Source organism: Erpetoichthys calabaricus, chromosome 14, assembly GCF_900747795.2.
Source record: "Erpetoichthys calabaricus chromosome 14, fErpCal1.3, whole genome shotgun sequence".
In the NCBI taxonomy this organism is placed as follows: Eukaryota; Metazoa; Chordata; class Cladistia; order Polypteriformes; family Polypteridae; genus Erpetoichthys; species Erpetoichthys calabaricus.
This window is the reverse complement of record NC_041407.2, coordinates 110,063,831-110,085,020: the sequence shown is the minus strand read 5'-3', so window position 1 is coordinate 110,085,020 and position 21,190 is coordinate 110,063,831. Positions and strand designations below refer to the sequence as shown.

The following is a 21,190-nucleotide window of genomic DNA, read 5'->3' as shown; positions in this document are numbered from 1 at the left end:
AGTGGGACTTTGCAATTCATTGCAATTCATCTGATCACTCGTCAGAACATTCTGGAAGAGATGCAAATTGCCATCATAAAACTTGACGCAGGAAACTTTGTGAAAATTCAGATTTGTGTCATTCTGAAAATTTTTGGCCACGATTGTACAAATGTCAGCTCTGTCTGTTCACTTTCATCTTCATCGATTATCCATGACATTAAAATAACTCACCTAATATACAGTAGTGCAGGTCCCCCATGTGCTGACTACTCAAGGCATGGACTCCAGGAGACCTCTAATGGAGTCCTGTGCACTAAGAAGTTAGCAGCAGATCCTGTAAATCCTGTAAGTTGTGAGGTGGGACCTCCATGGTGAGGACTTGTTTGCCCAGCATCGAATGGAGATCTGGGGAATTTGAAGGCCAAGTGAACCCCTTGAACCCTTCGTCATGTTCCTCAGACTATTAGCTGAACAGGTTTTGCAGCATAGCAGGGCACGTTACCTTACTGAAAGAGGCCGCTGCCATCAGTGATTGACCATGAACCATCTTTAGGTAGGTGATACGTGTTAAAGTATCATCCTCATGAATGCCAGCGCCCAAGTTTTTTCCAGTACAATATTGCCCAGATTTACTTATTTGGCTGTTGCCTTTATCCAAGAAGACTTACAACACTTATGATTGGTCACATTTCTTTTTGGTTTTCCAATTGGAGAACAGGCAGGTCAAGGGACTTTCTCAGGGTCATACTGTGTCAATGGCGGGCATTGAACCCACAGTCTCAGAGTTTGAAGTCTAAAGCCTTAATCACCACACCATCACTGCCTGCATCCTCCTGTCTCTGCCGGCTTTCATTCTTCCCATGGTGCATCCTGCTGCCATCTCGTCCCCTGGTAAATGACGCACACGCACCCGGCTGTCCATATGATCTAAAAGTAAACGGAAATCATCAGACCAGACCACCTTCTCCAACATTGCTCCACAGTCCAGTTCTGATGCTTATGTGCCCATTGTGGGCACTTTTAGTGGTGGGTCAGCATGGGCACTCTGACCGGCCTGCGATGCACTGTGTGTTCTGATACTTTTCTCTCATGGTCTGCTCCAGTGGCTCTTTTGTGGTGTTGGACCAGTCAGGCTGGCCTTCACTCCGCATGTGCATCAGAGCACCTTGGGCACCCATAACCCTGTCACTGGTTTACTTTTCCATGCACTTGCTATAGCTGGACTACTAGTCCTATCAGTACCTTCAAAAGCTGTTTATAAGTGGTAATGGTGACATCCCCGTGTACCGCCTCACAGGGACGCAATAAAAATGTTCATGTAAGGACTGAGAGTCAAAAAGCAAGCTGACGTTGGAAATGAAAGTCAGTCTTATCTTTCAGACAAACTGGGAATGTAACCATAACATCAGAAGTCAGAACTGAGAGCAAGAGATCAGAAACTGGGAAGACAACAAAAATGTTCTTTTGTCAAAACCAAAAATCCAAAGTCAAGAAAGGGAAGAGCAAGGATTTGTTAACTAAGAAAAAGATCAAAGAGACCAGTCCTTCACTCGGTAATTCGAGGCTAAGTCCATAAAACATGGTTGCTCGAGCCAACCTTTAAATCCTTGAGTCGTGAGCTTTGTAAACACATCTGCAGCGACAGGAGGACGCATCAAGACAATGTGATCCACAGAACATCCATCCATTTTCCAACCCGCTGAATCCGAACACAGGGTCACGGGGGTCTGCTGGAGCCAATCCCAGCCAACACAGGGCACAAGGCAGGAACCAATCCCGGGCAGGGTGCCAACCCACCTCAGGACACACACAAACACAGCCACACACCAAGCACACACTAGGGCCAATTTAGAATCGCCAATCCACTGTGGAAAGCACACCCCCGGTCACAGACAGACAGACACCAGAATGTCCAAAACACACTTCTTTTATTTCTTTCCGCACCACAATGCCTTCCTCCTCACACTCTTTCTTCTTTCTCTTTCTCTTTCTCACCGCCTCTCCCCTCCTCACAAGCTTCGTCTCCTTCCTCCCAACTCTGGCTCTTCTTCTGGAGGGAGGCGGTCCCTTATATACTGACCCGGATGAGCTCCAGGTGCTCCCCTTGATGACACTTCCTGGTGTGGCGGAAGATTCCAGAGAGTCCCTGGAAGCACTCCGGGTGCCCCTGGGAATTCTTCCGGCAGCACTTCCTGGTGTGGCGGAAGTGCCGCCATCCGGGACTTCACAACTGTCTGGGCGCCCCCTGGTGGTGACCACGTCTTCCGGTAGGGATAAATGTCCGAAGTCCGGTCCAGTGGCCCATAAGCAGACCCGGCGGCTGCCCCCTTGTGCCCCAGGGCAAGTATTGTCCATCACGGGGACCATCCAGGCGTCCCGGCTGGGTAGGGTCCTCATCCATCTGGGACACCACCTAACCTGCATGTCTTTGGACTGTGGGAGGAAACCGGAGCGCCCGGAGGAAACCCACACAGAAACGGGGAGAACATGCAAACTCCACACAGGGAGGACCCAGGAAGCGAACCCAGGTCTCCAGGTCCCCCAACTGCGAGGCAGCAACACTATCCACTGCGCCACCGTGCTGCCCGATCCACAGAACAGAGTGTCGCAAAAAAGTCGAAGAAAGGTTTGGGGCAGCCACACGTCTAATGTTCCCTGGCTGCAAAAGGGTATCAGTTATGCCACTGATGTGCGTAGGTTTGAGTTCAATACGGAACTGAAGTTATGGAGGTAAGATGACAGCTTTAAAGGCCAGAACAGGAAATGAGGTCATCTAGGGAAGAACCTCAAGGGTCCTCCTCTATTGGTTCGGATCCGGATGTGATGTCATCAAAAGGGGCGGAACTGTAAGGGTCTACATCCATGGGTTCGCGACTGGAAGAGACATCATCGGGGTCCCCAGAACCGGACGTGACATCATTGGGGTCAGGCGGAATTTCCCCTGAACGGTCTGCAGGAAAGTGAGAAAAAGAGTTAGTGCACACCGCCACCGCCTGGTCTGGTGTGGAATTACTTTCATTCAGGCCCTTCAGCTGTCTCCCAAGCGCATGTGTGTGACAAGAGAAAAAACAAAAATGGCATCTCAGGAACATTTATAGAAATGTTAAACTTTATTAAGGTGCAAAAAATATAAAACAAGACTCAGATTTGGAATCTTTGGGTCTCAAAACCCCAAAATCTACCATTTAATAAATCACTAAGATCTGTGTGTGTGTGTGTGTGTGTGTCCTGTCTCTTAGAGCAATCTGATTGGCCAGTTTGGCTTTGCTGTGATTGGTCAGTTTGCCTTTGATGAAATGCAAGTGTTAGACACACGAGGAGGAGAAACGGCTGTAAATGCCACATGGGCTGGATGGGCACCCCGGCCAGAAGAGGGGATGGCTCCTTACCCAACTGGGAGGCTCCTAGCAGGCACACAGGTGTCCCGGCCAGGGTGGAGAAGGGGATCAGACCTGGAAAAGAGGGCCAGAAAGGATGGATGGACAGCCAACCGGATGTGGAAGATGTTGCTAGGGACTTTTTCCTCCCCCAGCACGCTAGATGGTAGCGGCCTCGAATATCATCAGTGCCCAGTACAGTTCCAGTGGGGCATGCTGGGAGGCGTAGTACGGCAACACAGCCCTGCTGGGGTCTGTGGGTGCCACAAGGGGGTACCGCAGAGAGATGCGCTCCCTAAAATGGGACTTCCGCATGCCCTGGAAGTGCTAACATTGGGCAGTGGCCCTGGCGCCAGAAGTACTCCCAGGTCCTCAATAAAAGGGACCACTTTGCCTTATCCAGGCGAGTCGGAGCTGGGAGGAAATAGAGCAACAGTCGATTGGAGGAGGGCAGTGCGGTGAGAAGAAGAGACGTATTGTGGAGAGAGACGGAAAGAAAACCCATGCTTGTGCCACTTTGAGGTATTGTGAGGAAAAATTTGGTTAATAATTTCAACCTGGGACACTTTGTGTGTTCGTGTTTCGGGTTTGGGGCTCGCTGACACCCAGGTTTTCCATCACACGGTATATGAGGCAGGCTGAGAGAGTCGCCGTCAAAGACGGGAAGTATAAAAGTTGGCAGGCATCTCAAAAATAACGAGAATCTGAGAAGGAGAACAAAAGAGAAAAGGAGCGCCGGTGAGGAGAGGGTCAGACACACACACACACACACACATACACAGGAAAGGCACACGCAGGGCAAGGGATACCAAATATTTGTAACTTATTCTGTTACGGGCATTTACAGGGGTCACAAGAATGAGTCACAGACATCATGAAGGTTTGGGGCAGCCACCCATATATTGTTCCACGGCTGCAAAAATGAGTTCATTTGAACAGATTCGAGTCCAAAACAGAACTGATGTTATTGAGGCTTTAAAGGCCAGTAAAGGAAATGACGTCATCAGGGCCGGAACTGGAAGTGATGTCATCGGAGGCCAGACGTGGCGTCTTCGTCGGTGCCAGGACCGGAAGTGACATCATCAATGGCGCTGGTACCCTGCGGGATTTCCCGTGGATGGTCTGCAAGAGATTGAGAGACACAGTCAGCGCACCCCGCTGCCCCCTGGTCTGGCGTGGGGTTACTATCGTTTAGGCCCTTCAGCTGTCTCCCAATCGCACATGTGTGACACAACTCTGCTAGAACGTGCCCAATACAATTCTGAAAATCAGAGATCATAACACGCTGACCTATATAGTGGGCTGTTAGCAGAGCAGACTGGTTATCTACTCCATGAAATAAGCGGGACACTGGCAGCGAAAATGAATTTAAATCTATGACGGCATTCATAGCGCAGATCATTTGGTGCTGAATGCTATGATACATGTGACGAGGAACAACAACAACAACAACATTTATTTCTATAGCACATTTTCATACAAAAAGTAGCTCAAAGTGCTTTACATAATGAAGAGAAGAAAAATAAAAGACAAAATAAGAAATTAAAATACATTAATTACAACATTAGTTAACATAGAAAGGAGTAAGGTCCGATGGCCAGGGTGGACAGAAAAAACAAAAAAAAACTCCAGAAGGCTGGAGAAAAAAATAAAATCTGTAGGGGTTCCAGGCCACGAGACCACCCAGTCCCCTTTGGGCATTCTACCTAACATAAATGAAATAGTGGCAGCGGCGACGTGATCCCCTTCATCAGCGCCTTTGGTAAGGAAGTCCCCAGATAGACACTGACTGGTTCATCGATGGTGTCAGTCCCATTTATGTCACTCCAGAGTCTGATGGCCTCTTCAAGTAGAAATACCACTGCGCTGAACCTGTTAAAGCCCATTGCAGCACTCCTGGTGTGATTTTAGGCCACACAAGGAATAAATTGATGAGCTGTTGTTTAACCGGAAAGGAAAAGCGATGTACTGTATACCACACTGCCGACATTGAATCATTTGGATCTTTGGCAGTCGATGCCTGTTTTACGGGCACGTGGGTGTCCATGGATTGTTATGAGCAAAAAAGAGACTTGGGTTCTCATCTGTAAAACTCAGATGTGGAAATATTCCATCCATCCATCCATCCATCCATTATCCAACCCGCTGTATCCTAACTACAGGGTCACAGGGGTCTGCTGGAGCCAATCCCAGCCAACACAGGGCGCAAGGCAGGAACAAATCCTGGGCAGAGCGCCAGCCCACCGCAGGGCACACACACACACACCAAGGACAATTTAGGATCATCAATGCACCTAACCTGCGTGTCTTTGGACTGTGGGAGGAAACTCACACAGATACGGGGAGAACATGCAAACTCCACACAGGGAGGACCCTAGAAGCAAACTCCTAACTGTGAGGCAGCAGCGCTACCACTGTACCACCGTGCCGCCCTGTGGAAATATTCATGCGTTAAAAATAAATCCTATTTATCAAACCTGGCATACACACCTTTCAATGTAATTTACTTTTATAAATCACAATCATCTTGGAAATGTGCGTATGTGAATACACCTCAATCCCGGCCCGATGGCCGCCCTGAGACAACCATATATGGGCTATGCTAATCGACCTCATGCATATGCAGGCACAACATGGCAGCCCTTCATTGGCTGGTAGAGCAGCCTCCCACCTGGCACATCGAGACACCACCACCACCATTTGAGGAGTTGTGTGGTGCGCTCCACAATCTGAATTCTGAGGATCTGGGAAAGACACAAGGTGCCAGCATTGGAACATGTGGCCACCATCCCCTGGCACATATAATGACATGATTGGTACAGGCCATATGAAACACTGAGAGCTCTGCCAGTTACCTCACCAACAAGCCAGCCATCAATGTGTAGCAACATCATGTCTGCCAAAGCTACTCAAAGCAAATGAGTCACGGGCTGACCCAGGCCACCAATACGTGATGTGTGTCAGTGTCGTCTTGGCATCACAGGTGACTTGTGCATCAATTGAATGCAACTTCTACATTTAACAAAAGCAGCGTCGCTCTCACTTGGTGCTCTTATTTCAATACTAGCTGTGTGAGGCCGCGCTGTAAGAAGCCCAGGGTCCTAGAAACTATCGAAATCGTCAGGAAAACAAAACTGAAATGTAGAGATGTCAGGTAATTGAAAGGAGCGACTCTGGGTGTCTCTCTCCTAGGAGGATTCGTATTGCCGACGTGCTCGCATCGCTCGTGTATTAGCGGCCAAGTGAGTTTCTGTTCCCTCTGAGGTGGAGCCTTTACCCCAACCCCGGGCCGGACAGACAGACGCACACACTTTCACGCGTAGACGTTTGTATATAAGATGAGGGCAGTCGGTTACATTAGGAAAACCGAACAATGCTGCAAATTGTCTCTCTATGTTGGCATGTACGGAAAGTCGATGTAGATAGATAGATAGATAGATAGATAGATAGATAGATAGATAGATAGATAGATAGATAGATAGATAGATAGATAGATAGATATGAAAGGCGCTATATAATAGATAGATAGATAGATAGATAGATAGATAGATAGATAGATAGATAGATAGATAGATAGATAGATATGAAAGGCGCTATATAATAGATAGATAGATAGATAGATAGATAGATAGATAGATAGATATGAAAGGCGCTATATAATAGATAGATAGATAGATAGATAGAAAGATAGATAGATAGATAGATAGATAGATAGATAGATAGATATGAAAGGCGCTATATAATAGATAGATAGATAGATAGATAGATAGATAGATAGATAGATAGATAGATAGATATGAAAGGTGCTATATAATAGATAGATAGATAGATAGATAGATAGATAGATAGATAGATAGATATGAAAGGCGCTATATATAATAGATAGATAGATAGATAGATAGATAGATAGATAGATAGATAGATAGATATGAAAGGCACTATATAATAGATAGATAGATAGATAGATAGATAGATAGATAGATAGATAGAGTGAAAGGCGCTATATAATAGATAGATAGATAGATAGATAGATAGATAGATAGATAGATAGATAGATAGATATGAAAGGCGCTATATAATAGATAGATAGATAGATAGATAGATAGATAGATAGATAGATAGATATGAAAGGCGCTATATAATAGATAGATAGATAGATAGATAGATAGATAGATAGATAGATAGATAGATATGAAAGGCGCTATATAATAGATAGATAGATAGATAGATATGAAAGGCACTATATAATAGATAGATAGATAGATAGATAGAGTGAAAGGCGCTATATAATAGATAGATAGATAGATAGAGTGAAAGGCACTATATAATAGATAGATAGAGTGAAAGGTGCTATATAATAGATAGATAGATAGATAGATAGATAGATAGATAGATAGATAGATATGAAAGACGCTATATAATAGATAGATAGATAGATAGATAGATATGAAAGGCGCTATATAATAGATAGATAGATAGATAGATAGATAGATAGATAGATAGATAGATAGATAGATAGATAGATATGAAAGGCACTATAAAATAGATAGACAGATAGATAGATAGATAGATAGATAGATAGATAGATAGATAGATAGATAGATAGATAGATAGATATGAAAGGCACTAAATAATAGATAGATAGATAGATAGATAGATAGATAGATAGATAGATAGATAGATAGATAGATAGAGTGAAAGGCGCTATATAATAGATAGATAGATAGATAGATAGATAGATAGATAGATAGATAGAGTGAAAGGCGCTATATAATAGATAGATAGATAGATAGATAGATAGATAGATAGATAGATAGATAGATAGATACTTTATTAATTCCCATACTCCACAGCAGCACACTGATAATAACAATATTAAATTAGCGAGTGATAACAATGCAGGTATTCAGACAGACAATAACTTTGTATAATGTTAACGTTTACCCCCCCCCCCCGGTGGAACTGAAGAGTCGTATAGTTTGGCGGAGGACCGATCTCCTCAGTCTGTCGCTGAAGCTGCTCCTCTGTCTGGAGATGATCAGTGGATGCAGTGGATTCTCCATGATTGACAGGAGTCTGCTCAGCGCCCGTCGCTCTGCCACAGATGTCAGACTGTCCAGCTCCATGCCTACAGTAGAGCCTGCCTTCCTCACCAGTTTGTCCAGGCCTGAGGTGTCCCTCTTCTTTATGCTGCCTGCCCAGCACACCACCGCGTAGAAGAGGGCGCTCACCACAACCGTCTGGCAGAATATCTGCAGCATCTTATTGCAGATGTTGAAGGACGCCAGCCTTCTAAGGAAGTATAGTCGGCTCTGTCCTTTTTTACACAGAGCATCAGTATTGGCAGTCCAGTATTGATGTGGTGCCACGTCATTCGATTTTACGGCTTCCAGTGCAGCAGGCATGATGGAGCTGAAGCTTGGCTGAGGTACTCCTGACCAGTCAGTCAGGTACCTGTGCCCAGAATGCTAACCGCTGTTAAGCAATGCACTTGTCACCAGTGCTATGATGATGTCAGAAGTGAGGTGAGGGTAAGACCCACCACGTAGTTTTGCAGTGTGCCAACCACAACAGACCTGCTTGGCTCTTCTGAGGAGTCACTGGGGAATCTCAAGGCTGGGATCCCAGATCTCAGTACAGGTTTGACGGCTGAGAGACTGCTACCTCTGCGGCTTCACCCATGCTTCTCCATCTCCATATGTGCATTGGCTTGGCAGGGCTGGAAGAACAATTTGAGAGATTGTGCTGACGCTGACCCCCAGGATAGGTGTGTGAAGCAGAGCTGGGGTAAGAACTGTGCAGTCAAAGGATGAGGCACATCACTGAGGCAGCAATGGAGGGAGAGAATCAAAGCCGATGTCCATACCTGGAATGAGTGTGCAGCATCAGTTCAGAGAAGGAAAACAAGCCAAGAGACCAGCACATCTGCTCACTTCCAGCTGACAGACCACCACACAGACGTGCAGGTTTTAACACACAGACCGCTCAACATCCCTGCTATGCCACCTGACAGCAAAGGAGATGATTGTGGAATTTGGGCAGACTGGCACCCTCCCTCCTCTCCCCCCTTTACGCCAATGGAGAAGTGGCTGAAATCGAAATACCTGGGGGTGCATATTACAAATGACATCTCCTGGAGCTACAATGGGGCCTGTCTGGTAAAGAAAGCCCACCAACGCCTCTACTTCTTCAGGAGGCTGAAGGGGGCTGGTCTGTGCCCCTCCATTCTGACCTCCTTCTACAAGTGTGTGGCAGAGAGCAAACTCACCCCCGCCCCGTGTTATGGGGTGGTATAGCAGCTGCTCGGCAACAGAGCACTACAGCCGGTGGATCATCGGCAGCAGCCCACACACCATCAAGGACATTTACCTCAGCAGGTGCAAAAGTAAGGCCTCCTCCATTCTGGAAGGTGTCACTCATCCTGCATGTGGAGTGTTGCCCCCCAAGTCAGGCAGGAGATTGTGCAGCTCACGGGTTGGCACTGCCAGGTTGAAGAGCGGCTTCTTCTTGGATGCCATTACACTGATGAATACAACATCACTTTGCATTTTGTTTCAGTAGCCTCATGAACTCAACTATCTGCTGCTGCCTTTTTTACTTGCTGTGAATTATGGGACATACTGCATAGCTACAGTTGTCTTACTTTACTTATGTGTCAATGTATTGTATCGTGTTGATCTGCGGTACCTTTATCACGAAGACTTAGGGGTTAAGGGGCTACTTATGGGCTGCTTTTTATTATGAAGTTTTTTTATGGAGTCGTGGGTACTGTTGAATTACTGTACTGGGATTTCATTTCTACATTTGGACGTTGCAGTGGTGGGCCGTCAGGGTCTGCAAGGCCTTCTCTGCTGGCCTAAAAAAATATCTGAATCACAAACTGATGTTAATTATATTTTGTCCACGAATACTTATTAAATAATTCCAAACAGTCTGTCCGCTCCCTTTCATAGCTTTTCCGATGGCTGTGCTGCTTCCAGACATGTATTTTCGTATTAAAGCATTTAACCAATCACATTTCAGCCATCATTTGTTGCCAGGCAGGGTCAAAGTCAATGAAGTCTGCCAGGAGGCCTTCACAATCCGTTCTGCAGGCCCTCTAACACAAAATAAATGTTGAATAAACCGTTGCTTCAACCAATCAGATTTTGAGTTGGTGTCACTAGGGCCCTCTAGCAGGCGTACGGCAACGTCACCGTATTCAGACCCGTTGATTGGATAGGATGGTGTAATATCCATATTACTAACCGAGAATGGTAAACCGGAAGGCACGGACCCAGGTACACGGCGATGGACGCAGGAGACATAGTGCGCAGGCGCCGACAGCGCGCATCTCATAAATCGCCAGCGAAGTGTGATCCACCGCGCACGAAGGAGTCACCGCTCAAACACGAAAGAGCTCTTGACGTGAATGAGAAATGAAGAAACAACATGCCCATAGCTAACGACTACCGACACGGCCACACAAAAAAGAGGATTCTGCGCTGCAGCCCAGATTCAAACGGAAGAGGCTACGGAGGCCCACAGGTCCACAAAGATAGAACAGAAGGCGCGGGAAAGTACGAAAGGCAAAGGCGCCTACACAGCATAGTGAAACCCGACATAGTACGGAAAGCGCAGGCGTCACCGCCATATTGTGAGTGGCACTACTGCGGAGTGAAGGTGCAGGCGTCACCGCCATATTGTGAGTGGCACTACTGCGGAGTGAAGGCGCAGGCGTCACCGCCATATTGTGAGTGGCACTACTGCGGAGTGAAGGCGCAGGCGTCACCGCCATATTGTGAGTGGCACTACTGCGGAGAGAAGGCGCAGGCGTCACCGCCATATTGTGAGTGGCACTACTGCGGAGTGAAGGCGCAGGCGTCACCGCCATATTGTGAGTGGCACTACTGCGGCGTGAAGGCGCAGGCGTCACCGCCATATTGTGAGTGGCACTACTGCGGCGTGAAGGCGCAGGCGTCACCGCCATATTGTGAGTGGCACTACTGCGGCGTGAAGGCGCAGGCGTCACCGCCATATTGTGAGTGGCACTACTGCGGCGTGAAGGCGCAGGCGTCACCGCCATATTGTGAGTGGCACTACTGCGGAGTGAAGGCGCAGGCGTCACCGCCATATTGTGAGTGGCACTACTGCGGAGTGAAGGCGCAGGCGTCACCGCCATATTGTGAGTGGCACTACTGCGGAGTGAAGGCGCAGGCGTCACCGCCATATTGTGAGTGGCACTACTGCGGCGTGAAGGCGCAGGCGTCACCGCCATATTGTGAGTGGCACTACTGCGGCGTGAAGGCGCAGGCGTCACCGCCATATTGTGAGTGGCACTACTGCGGAGTGAAGGCGCAGGCGTCACCGCCATATTGTGAGTGGCACTACTGCGGAGTGAAGGCGCAGGCGTCACCGCCATATTGTGAGTTGCACTACTGCGGAGTGAAGGCGCAGGCGTCACTGCCATATTGTGAGTGGCACTACTGCGGAGTGAAGGCGCAGGCGTCACCGCCATATTGTGAGTTGCACTACTGCGGAGTGAAGGCGCAGGCGTCACTGCCATATTGTGAGTGGCACTACTGCGGAGTGAAGGCGCAGGCGTCACCGCCATATTGTGAGTGGCACTACTGCGGAGTGAAGGCGCAGGCGTCACCGCCATATTGTGAGTTGCACTACTGCGGAGTGAAGGCGCAGGCGTCACCGCCATATTGTGAGTGGCACTACTGCGGAGTGAAGGCGCAGGCGTCACCGCCATATTGTGAGTTGCACTACTGCGGAGTGAAGGCGCAGGCGTCACTGCCATATTGTGAGTGGCACTACTGCGGAGTGAAGGCGCAGGCGTCACCGCCATATTGTGAGTGGCACTACTGCGGAGTGAAGTTAGGAATAATGTGCTGCTTGGGATTGTACAAACCAGCTCGACTAACGGATCTACAAACATGAGCCCGCATGGATAAAGAAAATAAAAAATACAATGAACATAGGCGCCTACAATGCACATCTGAAACTGCGGAAGCAAAGCAGGCACAGGGGGTTGGCGAGCGAAGTGAGCAGGGGGCGAAGCCCCCTAGTAAAAATCTGAATGAGAGCATCATGGAGCAGCTGTACACATTGGTATGTTTGGCGGTGACCATTCCCGTGTCCACTGCTTCTGTCGAGCGGACATTTTCAGCCCTAAAGCGAATTAAAACTTATGCCAGAAATACGACAGGGCAGGTTTGACTTTCAGCATTGGCTTCGATGGCGACAGAAAGGGACTTCGTGATGGAACTGAAGCACACAGATAATCTGTACGACAGAGTAATTGAACTGTTTTTGAGGAAAGAGAGGAGGATGGATTTTGTTTACAAATAATCTGAATTTTTGGTGAGTAAAATGTTGCGATTTTCCTAAATAATATTGTAAGTTTATGAGTTATTATTGATGTTTTTTATGTGTGTCGCGGCTGTAGCTGCAGTAGAAAGGAACTTGTTCACCCCTGGTTTGTCTGTTCAATAAAGGCATTTATTGTGGCTACAGGAGTTATCTATCTGCGATGCAACGGCTCTTTATACTGTATTTCTGCATATTAAGATGGTTTTTATAACCATAAATTAGTTTTTGAGGGGCGGGTTGATTCAGACGGCGCACTACTGAAGGCCTAGGTGTGAAATGCACGGTCCGCCACTTGTACGTTGGAATGACGATAACAGATTCTTCATCCTTGATCCTCGACTGCAGTGAAAACGAAGACCACCCTGCCATTTCAAAGAGTTGTGTGCTGTTTAAAAAAACACTTCAAAGGGCAATGACGTTGCCAAGTGGCATCAGCCAGGGAGGAGTCACCCACGATATGAGCTGCCATTCCATCATGTAAACGAGCAGCTTCAGAGCCAGCGGCAGGGGTGCCTCTGGAAAAGGCAAACTTGCAAATATCGCAAACAGAATTCCATCTAGTGTGGCAACGACGCACAGTCCTTGTAAGGATAGCGAGGCATATGAAAAGAAAAGAGTCCACATTGGCCCTCGGTGCTACAGTATAACAGTTAACGGATGAAATGGTGATTGAGAATTGCACAAGAATACCGCACACAGTCCACAAAGACCGGATGTTGGATTCTGACCCAGTCTCGTCAAGTTCTGAGGCACAGACACTCATCACTTAACCCTTTCTCTTTGACTCCAGGAGACAGAGAGGTTAGGAGCCCACGCTGAGACAGCACATCATCGCACCCACCTCATGACAAACCAACTCAGGATCTCAGATTAGGACCCAAGTGCAGCCAGGTAATGGGTGACACCTCAGCACCACACTAGTTCAGATGGAGTGGAACAATGTCAGGTTTGTTTATGGTGGCTGGAATTCCAATTGTGTCACCAACGCCCAGGTTTCTCCCTGCAGGTTGGAGGGCCCACATGCAGGGCTGGATGCCCAGGACGGAACTCCAACTGCTATAAAATCAGTTATCAATTTTAATAACACTTGAAAGTACTTTGAATGCACCATTTATATTTTTGTGATACGTCTAACATTAAGCAGCTATGTAATCGATGTATAAACAGCTGATTCTTGATGTGTTCAATTGGAGATTCGCTTCTGCGGTTTTTAAGGCACATGAAGCTTCTGTAACTTTGTTTCTTGTTTACGTATAAATAAAGTTAATTTGAAGATTCCACCGCGCTCGGACACGCACGTCCGGAGATACTGCGGCTGCGCACTGCGGGCCCGGTCACGTGGGCTGGTGTTTACAGCTGATGTCACAGCACAGACGACGTTTCGCTCGGTAGAGAAAAAAAAAAATAAACAAACAACAAACACCATCAAGGAAACGGCGTTAGTGGCTTCCGAAGGCATAGACTCGTCCAAAAAGTCTGAATGGTGTTCTCCCTCGTCGTGTAAACCATGGCGAGCACGGTGTTCCCGGTGAAACTGAAGGTTAATTTTAAAGGAGAGACGGCGACTTTACTCCTGGGCGATGCGGAAAAGAGTTGGAAAGACATCGAGGCCATGGTGAGCACTACGGGGAGGGCCGAGTGGGAGAGACCTGGCGTCCCCTGGGGTTTCTTTTTGAAGATCTTGACGTGGTTAGACTTTTCGGGGACACACGACGAAAGTGCTTGGTGAGCCGAAGCGGGGGTCACTTACATAAGTCGGGGCGGAGCTCCTCGCCTCGGAATCGAACTTGGGAGACTTTTAACAATCCCGAGAGCTCCGTGTTAGGCCGAGAATGTTGTCTTCGGTGCCATGTCGTTAACGTGCGACACCAGAGTCTGGGCAGTGAATTTACTGTTTGCATCTGAAGTCAGAAGTGGAGACGAGGATGTGCGCTCTCCCGGTTTGTGTGTTTTCATATGAACTTGTGTCCATGGTGGTATTTTTTTTTTCCAGGTACCGTTGACTGTAAGACAATCGTTTGGCGTGAGGGGACCTTTAGAGTGACAGGCAAGGTTGAAAAAGCCACGTCGATTCAGTTTTTTGATGTGTCCTAAAAGAGGGTCGTGCTACGTCAACTCTCTCATTTTCTTATTCCTATCGGACGCGTCCCGATTTCGCGGTTGTTGTTGCCGAAAATTTAACATTTTGATTAATTATGATGTGGTAATCAATAGTCTTTGAGAAGAATCGCGCAGTCACTTGTAACTTTAGTATATCAGGTCATGGCGCAACGCAGTTAACAGAAGAGAAATAAGGGACAATAAAAAAAAGACATACAAAGGTCACGGACGTGCTGTCGTGAAAGTGCACGTTAATAAAAACCCGACCGGAATCTGTACAGGCCCAGATGCGATGAGCCCGGGAGCCGTGGCTGAGCTGTCGGACGTCGAGCCGACTACACACCTTCACCATCTCGAGGGACACTTGAGCCGCTGAAGGCGCTTGTTAGGGGCATAGAAAAGCCGCCAGGGTGAGAACTGGCGCCACAGTGAGTCGGCAATAAAGTGGTAGAACAAGAAGTGATATTAATAAAAAAATAACAACAGCAGACCAAGGAAGCGAAGTTCTCAAATGTTAAAGAGCAGAGCGCCAAGGTGCAGCTGGAGTCTAACTAGAAGAGCAGTGGCTGACGAAAAGAAGAATTTGGTGGATTAAATTGGTGGCTCTGAAAATTGCTCATAAATGAATAATTTTAGGAGTTCCTGAAGACAGGACTGGGCGGCACGGTGGCGCAGTGGTAGCGCTGCTGCCTCGCAGTTAGGAGACCTAGTTTCGCTTCCTGGGTTCTCTCTGCATGGAGTTTGCATGTTCTCCCCGTGTCTGCCTGGGTTTCCTCCCACAGTCCAAAGACATGCAGGTCAGGTGCATTGGCGATTCTAAATTGTCCCTAGTGCTTGGTGTGTGTGTGCGCCCTGCGGTGGACTGGTGCCCTGCCTGGGGTTTGTTTCCTGCCTTGTGCCCTGTGTTGGCTGGGATTGGCTCCAGCAGATCCCCGTGACTCTGTAGTTAGGATATAGTGGGTTGGATAATGGATGGATGGATTGATGGATGAAGACAGGACTGTTGTTTGCACATGTCAGAAAAGAAACGAAAATGCAATTATACACTGTACTGTATACACTTCGGTTTTAGCAGTGTGTGATACAAATGCAATTTAAGAGTCACAGCAATAACACCAAACAGCAAGACATTCCATGTTCTTTTGGTAGTTTAAGCCAGATGAACTGATTATTGTCCAGGTTTTATTCACAGATGAACTGATTATTGTCCAGGTTTTGTTCATATTATTTTGCCAGCACTCACATTTGAACTCTGCTTACGTTTTTGGCATATTGTGTTGAGTGTTCATAAGAATTACATCTGAACACTTTGGAATCCCTTTATGTCCAGAACCTCCTGTCACCCTGGTATGAAACCCCCCCACAAGTGATATACAGCAGGCGTCCCCAGCTCGGGTCATGGAGGTCCCCAGTGGCTGCAGGTTTTCATTCTAACCCTTTTCTTAATTAGTGATCCTGTTTTTGCTGCTAATTCACTTCTTAGATAGATAGATAGATACTTTATGAATCCCAAGGGATACTGATACAAAAAAACAATATTAAATTAAAGGCTAATAAAAATGCAGGTAAAAACAGACAATAACTTTGTATAATGTTAACGTTTACCCCCCGGGTGGAATTGAAGAGTCGCATGGTGTGGGGGAGGAACGATCTCCTCAGTCTGTCAGTGGAGCAGGACGGTGACAGCAGTCTGTCACTGAAGCTGCTCCTCTGTCTGGAGATGATCCTGTTTTGTGGATGCAGTGGATTCTCCATGATTGACAGGAGTCTGCTCAGCGCCCGTCGCTCTGCCACAGATGTCAAACTGTCCAGCTCCGTGCCTACAATAGAGCCTGCCTTCCTCACCAGTTTGTCCAGGCGTGAGGCGTCCCTCTTCTTTATGCTGCCTCCCCAGCACACCACCGCGTAGAAGAGGGCGCTCGCCACAACCATCTGATAGAACATCTGCAGCATCTTTTTGCAGATGTTGAAGGACGCCAGTCTTCTAAGGACGTATAGTCGGCTCTGTCCTCTTTTACACAGAACATCAGTATTGGCAGTCCAGTCCAGTTTATCATCCAGCTGCACTCCCAGGTATTTATAGGTCTGCACCCTCTGCACACAGTCACCTCTGATGATCACGGGGTCCATGAGGGGCCTGGTCCTCCTAAAATGCACCACCAGCTCCTTGGTTTTGCTGGTGTTCAGGTGTAGGTGGTTTGAGTCGCACCATTTAAGTCCTTGATTAGGTCCCTATACTCCTCCTCCTGATGCAGCCCGCGATAGCAGTGTCATCAGCGAACTTTTGACTCCGAGTTGCATTAGAAGTCCGATGGCTGAACAGGACCGGAGAAAGTCCAGTCCCCTGCAGCGCTCCTGTGCTGCTGACCACAATGTCAGACCTGCAGTTCCCGAGACGCACATACTGAGGTCTGTCTGTAAGATAGTCCACGATCCGTGCCACTCCTTTTGAATTCATTTTATTTGACTCGCTCTTGAAGACTCTGACCCAATATTTGTTTCCTTTTCCTTAATTAGCAGCCAAACAATATGGAGATACAAAAGGAACCAAAACATGACCAGCCAACTGTGACCATCATACAATTTCAGAAAATAAAACGGGTGGGGGTCTCAGGAATGTTGATTTCCTCAGGTCCCCAAAACATTGGAACAGAGCTCTTCGAAAAAGTAAAGAAAAAAATCAACAATTTAGAAAATTTTTTGCTGCTAATTAACTTCTTTTTGAATTAATTTTAATTGACATAAAGATTTGTTCCCCTGAATTTCTTCATCATTCCTTTGAATTGTCTCCAGATCGCTGCTTCGGTCTTCGTTATGTAGCGTGCGGTGCTTTCATTAATGCCATAGTGGCGCGCTACTGCAGCATAACTTTTTAGTTTCCGTAGCAAATCCAGTAGTTGAACCTTCTCCTGGCGTGTTTTAAACTTCTGGCACTTAGGCTCAGTTCCAGAAGCCTTAGAAGGTGCAGGGCATTTCGACGACATTTAAGAATAACAAAATGGAAAACACTCGGACACTCGGCTGGAGACGCGTCACAGGGCAGCAGTCAGTCAGCAGCAAGGAGAAATGAATAACGCTCTCGGAGTGGCTACTTTCGCCATCCCAAACCGCGTTTCCCTCAGCGGTTGCTTCCTGTTCTCTCTACAGCACAGTATTTCCACGAACAAAGCCATAAAAATTTGCGGAGGATATTTGCGCTTCCCACTAACAATTAATAGTTAGGTTCTAAGGAAAAATCTGCCAACGACTGAGTCCATGAATCCTGAACCGTGACTTTGCGGGGGTCTACTGTATAAATAAACATTTTTTTATAGTTTAAGCCTTAAAATACCCCTCCTACACGCTTTAAACACATGTAAACTTATTAAAACACACTTTGTAAATACATATGATATGTGGATGTCAGGCTAAGGATATGAGTAACAGCTCTCTATTGTAAAAAAAAGGGAGACGAGGTGTGATCTTCTCAGAAGACAATTTGATGTCAGTGAGACAAAAGGACAGCTGCTGTACGGGCTTTTAAATGATCGGCGTGCAGAGCGACAAGCAGAACACACAGCTTGGCAGAAGCAGCACAAAGCCAGTAGCTGATCTGTCCGCTTCTCCTTAGCGTGCGTTCAGCTCCCCCCTTCACAACCCGAGCTGGAGAGACGCAAGGTGGCAGAAGCGTAGCGCACCTAAGGGGGGGGGGGGGGGGGGGGGGGGGTTGAGCGAAGCGAACGAGACCATATCATCTCGTGGAGACACTTTGACGACACGCGAGACTAGACATTACAACCTTAGGAAGCAAAACCTGTGACGGTGACTTTTGCACGTCACGCCCCACTTACAAACCAATTAAAACAAGTTCATGGACATTTACCTCGCAGTTGTTGGAATGCTTTTGGCAGACACACTTCAGGTGCTCCCAGCTCTTAAAACAATGACAAACAGAACACACAGCTCGCCAGCAGTAGCAAGGCAGCAGATGATCCGAGCACATCTCCGTAGCATGCGTTCAGCCCTCGCCCCCAACCCCCCCTTCAGAGCGGTAACAGCAGAGACGCAAAGTGGCAAAAGAACAGCTGCTGTACACATTTTAAATGAGCGACGTGCAGAACACGTACCTTGGCAGAAGCAGCACAAAGCCAGTAGCAGGGGCCTCATGTATAAACGGTGCGTACGCACAGAAATGTTGCGTATTCCCATTTCCACACTCAAATCGCGATGTATAAAACCTAAACTTGGCGTAAAGCCATGCACATTTCCACGGTAACTCAAACCCTGGCGTACGCAAGTTCTCCGCTCGGTTTTGCAGACTGGCGGCACCCAGCGTCAAAGCAGTGCTACTGTTCCTGTGTGGTCACCCTTTCTTTCTTAGACCCACATTCCTGGTGCGGCTTTAAAAATACACTGAAACTAACTGCATATTGTTTATTAGTGTAATGCATCTGATTGTAATTAACCTGCAGCAATATAATGGTCCAGGGAATAGCCATAGTATTCCAAATACCAGAACTGCTTTAGCGTTGTTACGCTCACTGCATCTTCTTCTTCTTTCAGCTGCTCCCATTAAGGGTTGCTACAGCAGATCATCTTTTTCCATATTACTCTCACTGCACCACTCGGAGTATTTATATCACTGTATCTGAGTGTGAATCACAGCAGCAGCTGATCAGAAAGAGAATTATCGGTATACAGTTTCAAGTACACACTACCTCAGCCACAGCAAAATGCGTCAAAGCCTTTCCTGTACGGACCTCACGTTTCAGAAACAGTTTCATCCTAAGAACTATAAACGCACTCAATCAGTCCATCAAGTGCTCCTTGTAGAACTGTCTGGACTTATAAGTACAATCACCTCACTGTAAACTTGCACTACAGTTATAATACTGCACAACCTGCGCCACTTTATAAAGCACGTATGATGATGATATCATTTTTAAGATGAAATGCAGCAAAATATGTTGATTATAGTATACAGATAAAACTTTAACTTTATTTAAATAATCTGTATTGTTAATAATTAAACATGTGAGGACACGGTGCCGCAGCGCTAGCTAGTTCAGGGATTGTTCCTGCATTGCGTTGTATTCTTGCTGGTGCTGACGCGACACTGGAAGGATAGACGGATATAATAATTAAACACGTACTACTAAGATATTTCAATGTTCCTTAAAAGTTTTGAAGAATCGGTGTTCTAAGCTTACAGATGGCTTAACGTCTATTACAGAGCTGATTGTGTGGCGATTGGGTATTTGGAGAAAGAAAAGTAAGGACAGGAATTGGAGGTTAGTATGTTTGAAAGAGACAGTACTGCTGTGATAAATTATTTCATCGAAGGTCGCACATGGCGCAGCAAGCCTCTTGCGTGAGATATGAACAATCACTGCGCCACCGTGTTCCCATGTTTAATAACATGCTTTCATTCCTATCATCATGAAAATGATATCACGTATACATCTCAGTATTTTAATTATTCAGAGAGCTGTAATATCATGAATGTAATGGATTCTGTGTCCTGTCGGAGAAAGAGAAAGAACGGAAGCACGTAGTGTTTCACACACATAGAGCACATAGAAGATCAAATACAGAACAAAGCATTTAACGTGCTACTTGAGAAACTAGTAAAATAAACGATTTTAAGATGAAGTTTATGATGTTCTACTTTAATGACCAAATAAACTACGTGATTAAAGTGGAAATTTCGAGATTAAAGTTGACATTTCGTGCTTTTTTTCCCCACTGTGTGCCTATTTTTACCCTAATAAGCTTTCATATGACACTCAGACGGTGGGCTACGACTCGCCTTTTCACGCCGACTTTGATATGTGACTTCTTTTTTATTTCGGGCACTGTGCGACTTTGTGAACTTGAGCTTTCAAGTTTCTCCGACACTCTGTCACTCGATCAACTTTCTTTTGTTGATTATCCCACAGTTTAAACCCACAAATAGTACGTTTTTCCTTTGCCTCCACTTGGTATTTGCTGAAATTCTTATATGTTCCCCCCGTGCTTTTCTCATTGTCTTTTCACAGAAGGCTATTTATATTGATTTGCATATTCAAAGAGGCGTAATTCTGGGAGGAGTTGGGGCGGGACAGAAGGCGTGTGCACGTGCGTAACTTTTCACGCTGATCGGGATTTATGTTGTGGAAGAACGTGAAAGTTTGCGTACGCACAGATTCCTGCATCTGGATTTTTCTGTGCGTACGCACAATCCCGCTTTTGTGCTTACGCCATGTTATAGTGTGAGATCTACGCACGGCGTTATACATGAGGCCCCTGATCTGTCCACATCTCCTTAGCCTGTGTTCAGCCCCCACCCCAACCCCCCCGTCCTTCACAACGCTAGCGGCAGAGACACGAAGTGGCACAATGACAGCTGCTGTACA

The 21,190-nt window shown here is 46.7% G+C and overlaps 1 protein-coding gene across 5 annotated transcripts in view; it reads left to right on the top strand.

The window, feature by feature from the left end:
* The first annotated feature begins 14,037 nt into the window (after positions 1-14,037).
* The window catches only part of nbr1a (NBR1 autophagy cargo receptor a), a 62,099-nt gene continuing 54,946 nt past the window's right edge, over positions 14,038-21,190 (top strand). For 4 of the 5 annotated variants that reach the window (XM_028818546.2, XM_028818545.2, XM_028818544.2 and 1 more), the window contains exon 1: positions 14,039-14,331. In XM_028818546.2, the coding sequence (XP_028674379.2) occupies positions 14,224-14,331 (108 nt within the window). In that variant the 5' untranslated portion in view covers positions 14,039-14,223. Of the gene's footprint in view, positions 14,332-21,190 lie in introns of all 5 variants that reach the window. The other variant, XM_028818543.2, reaches the window with a different exon arrangement.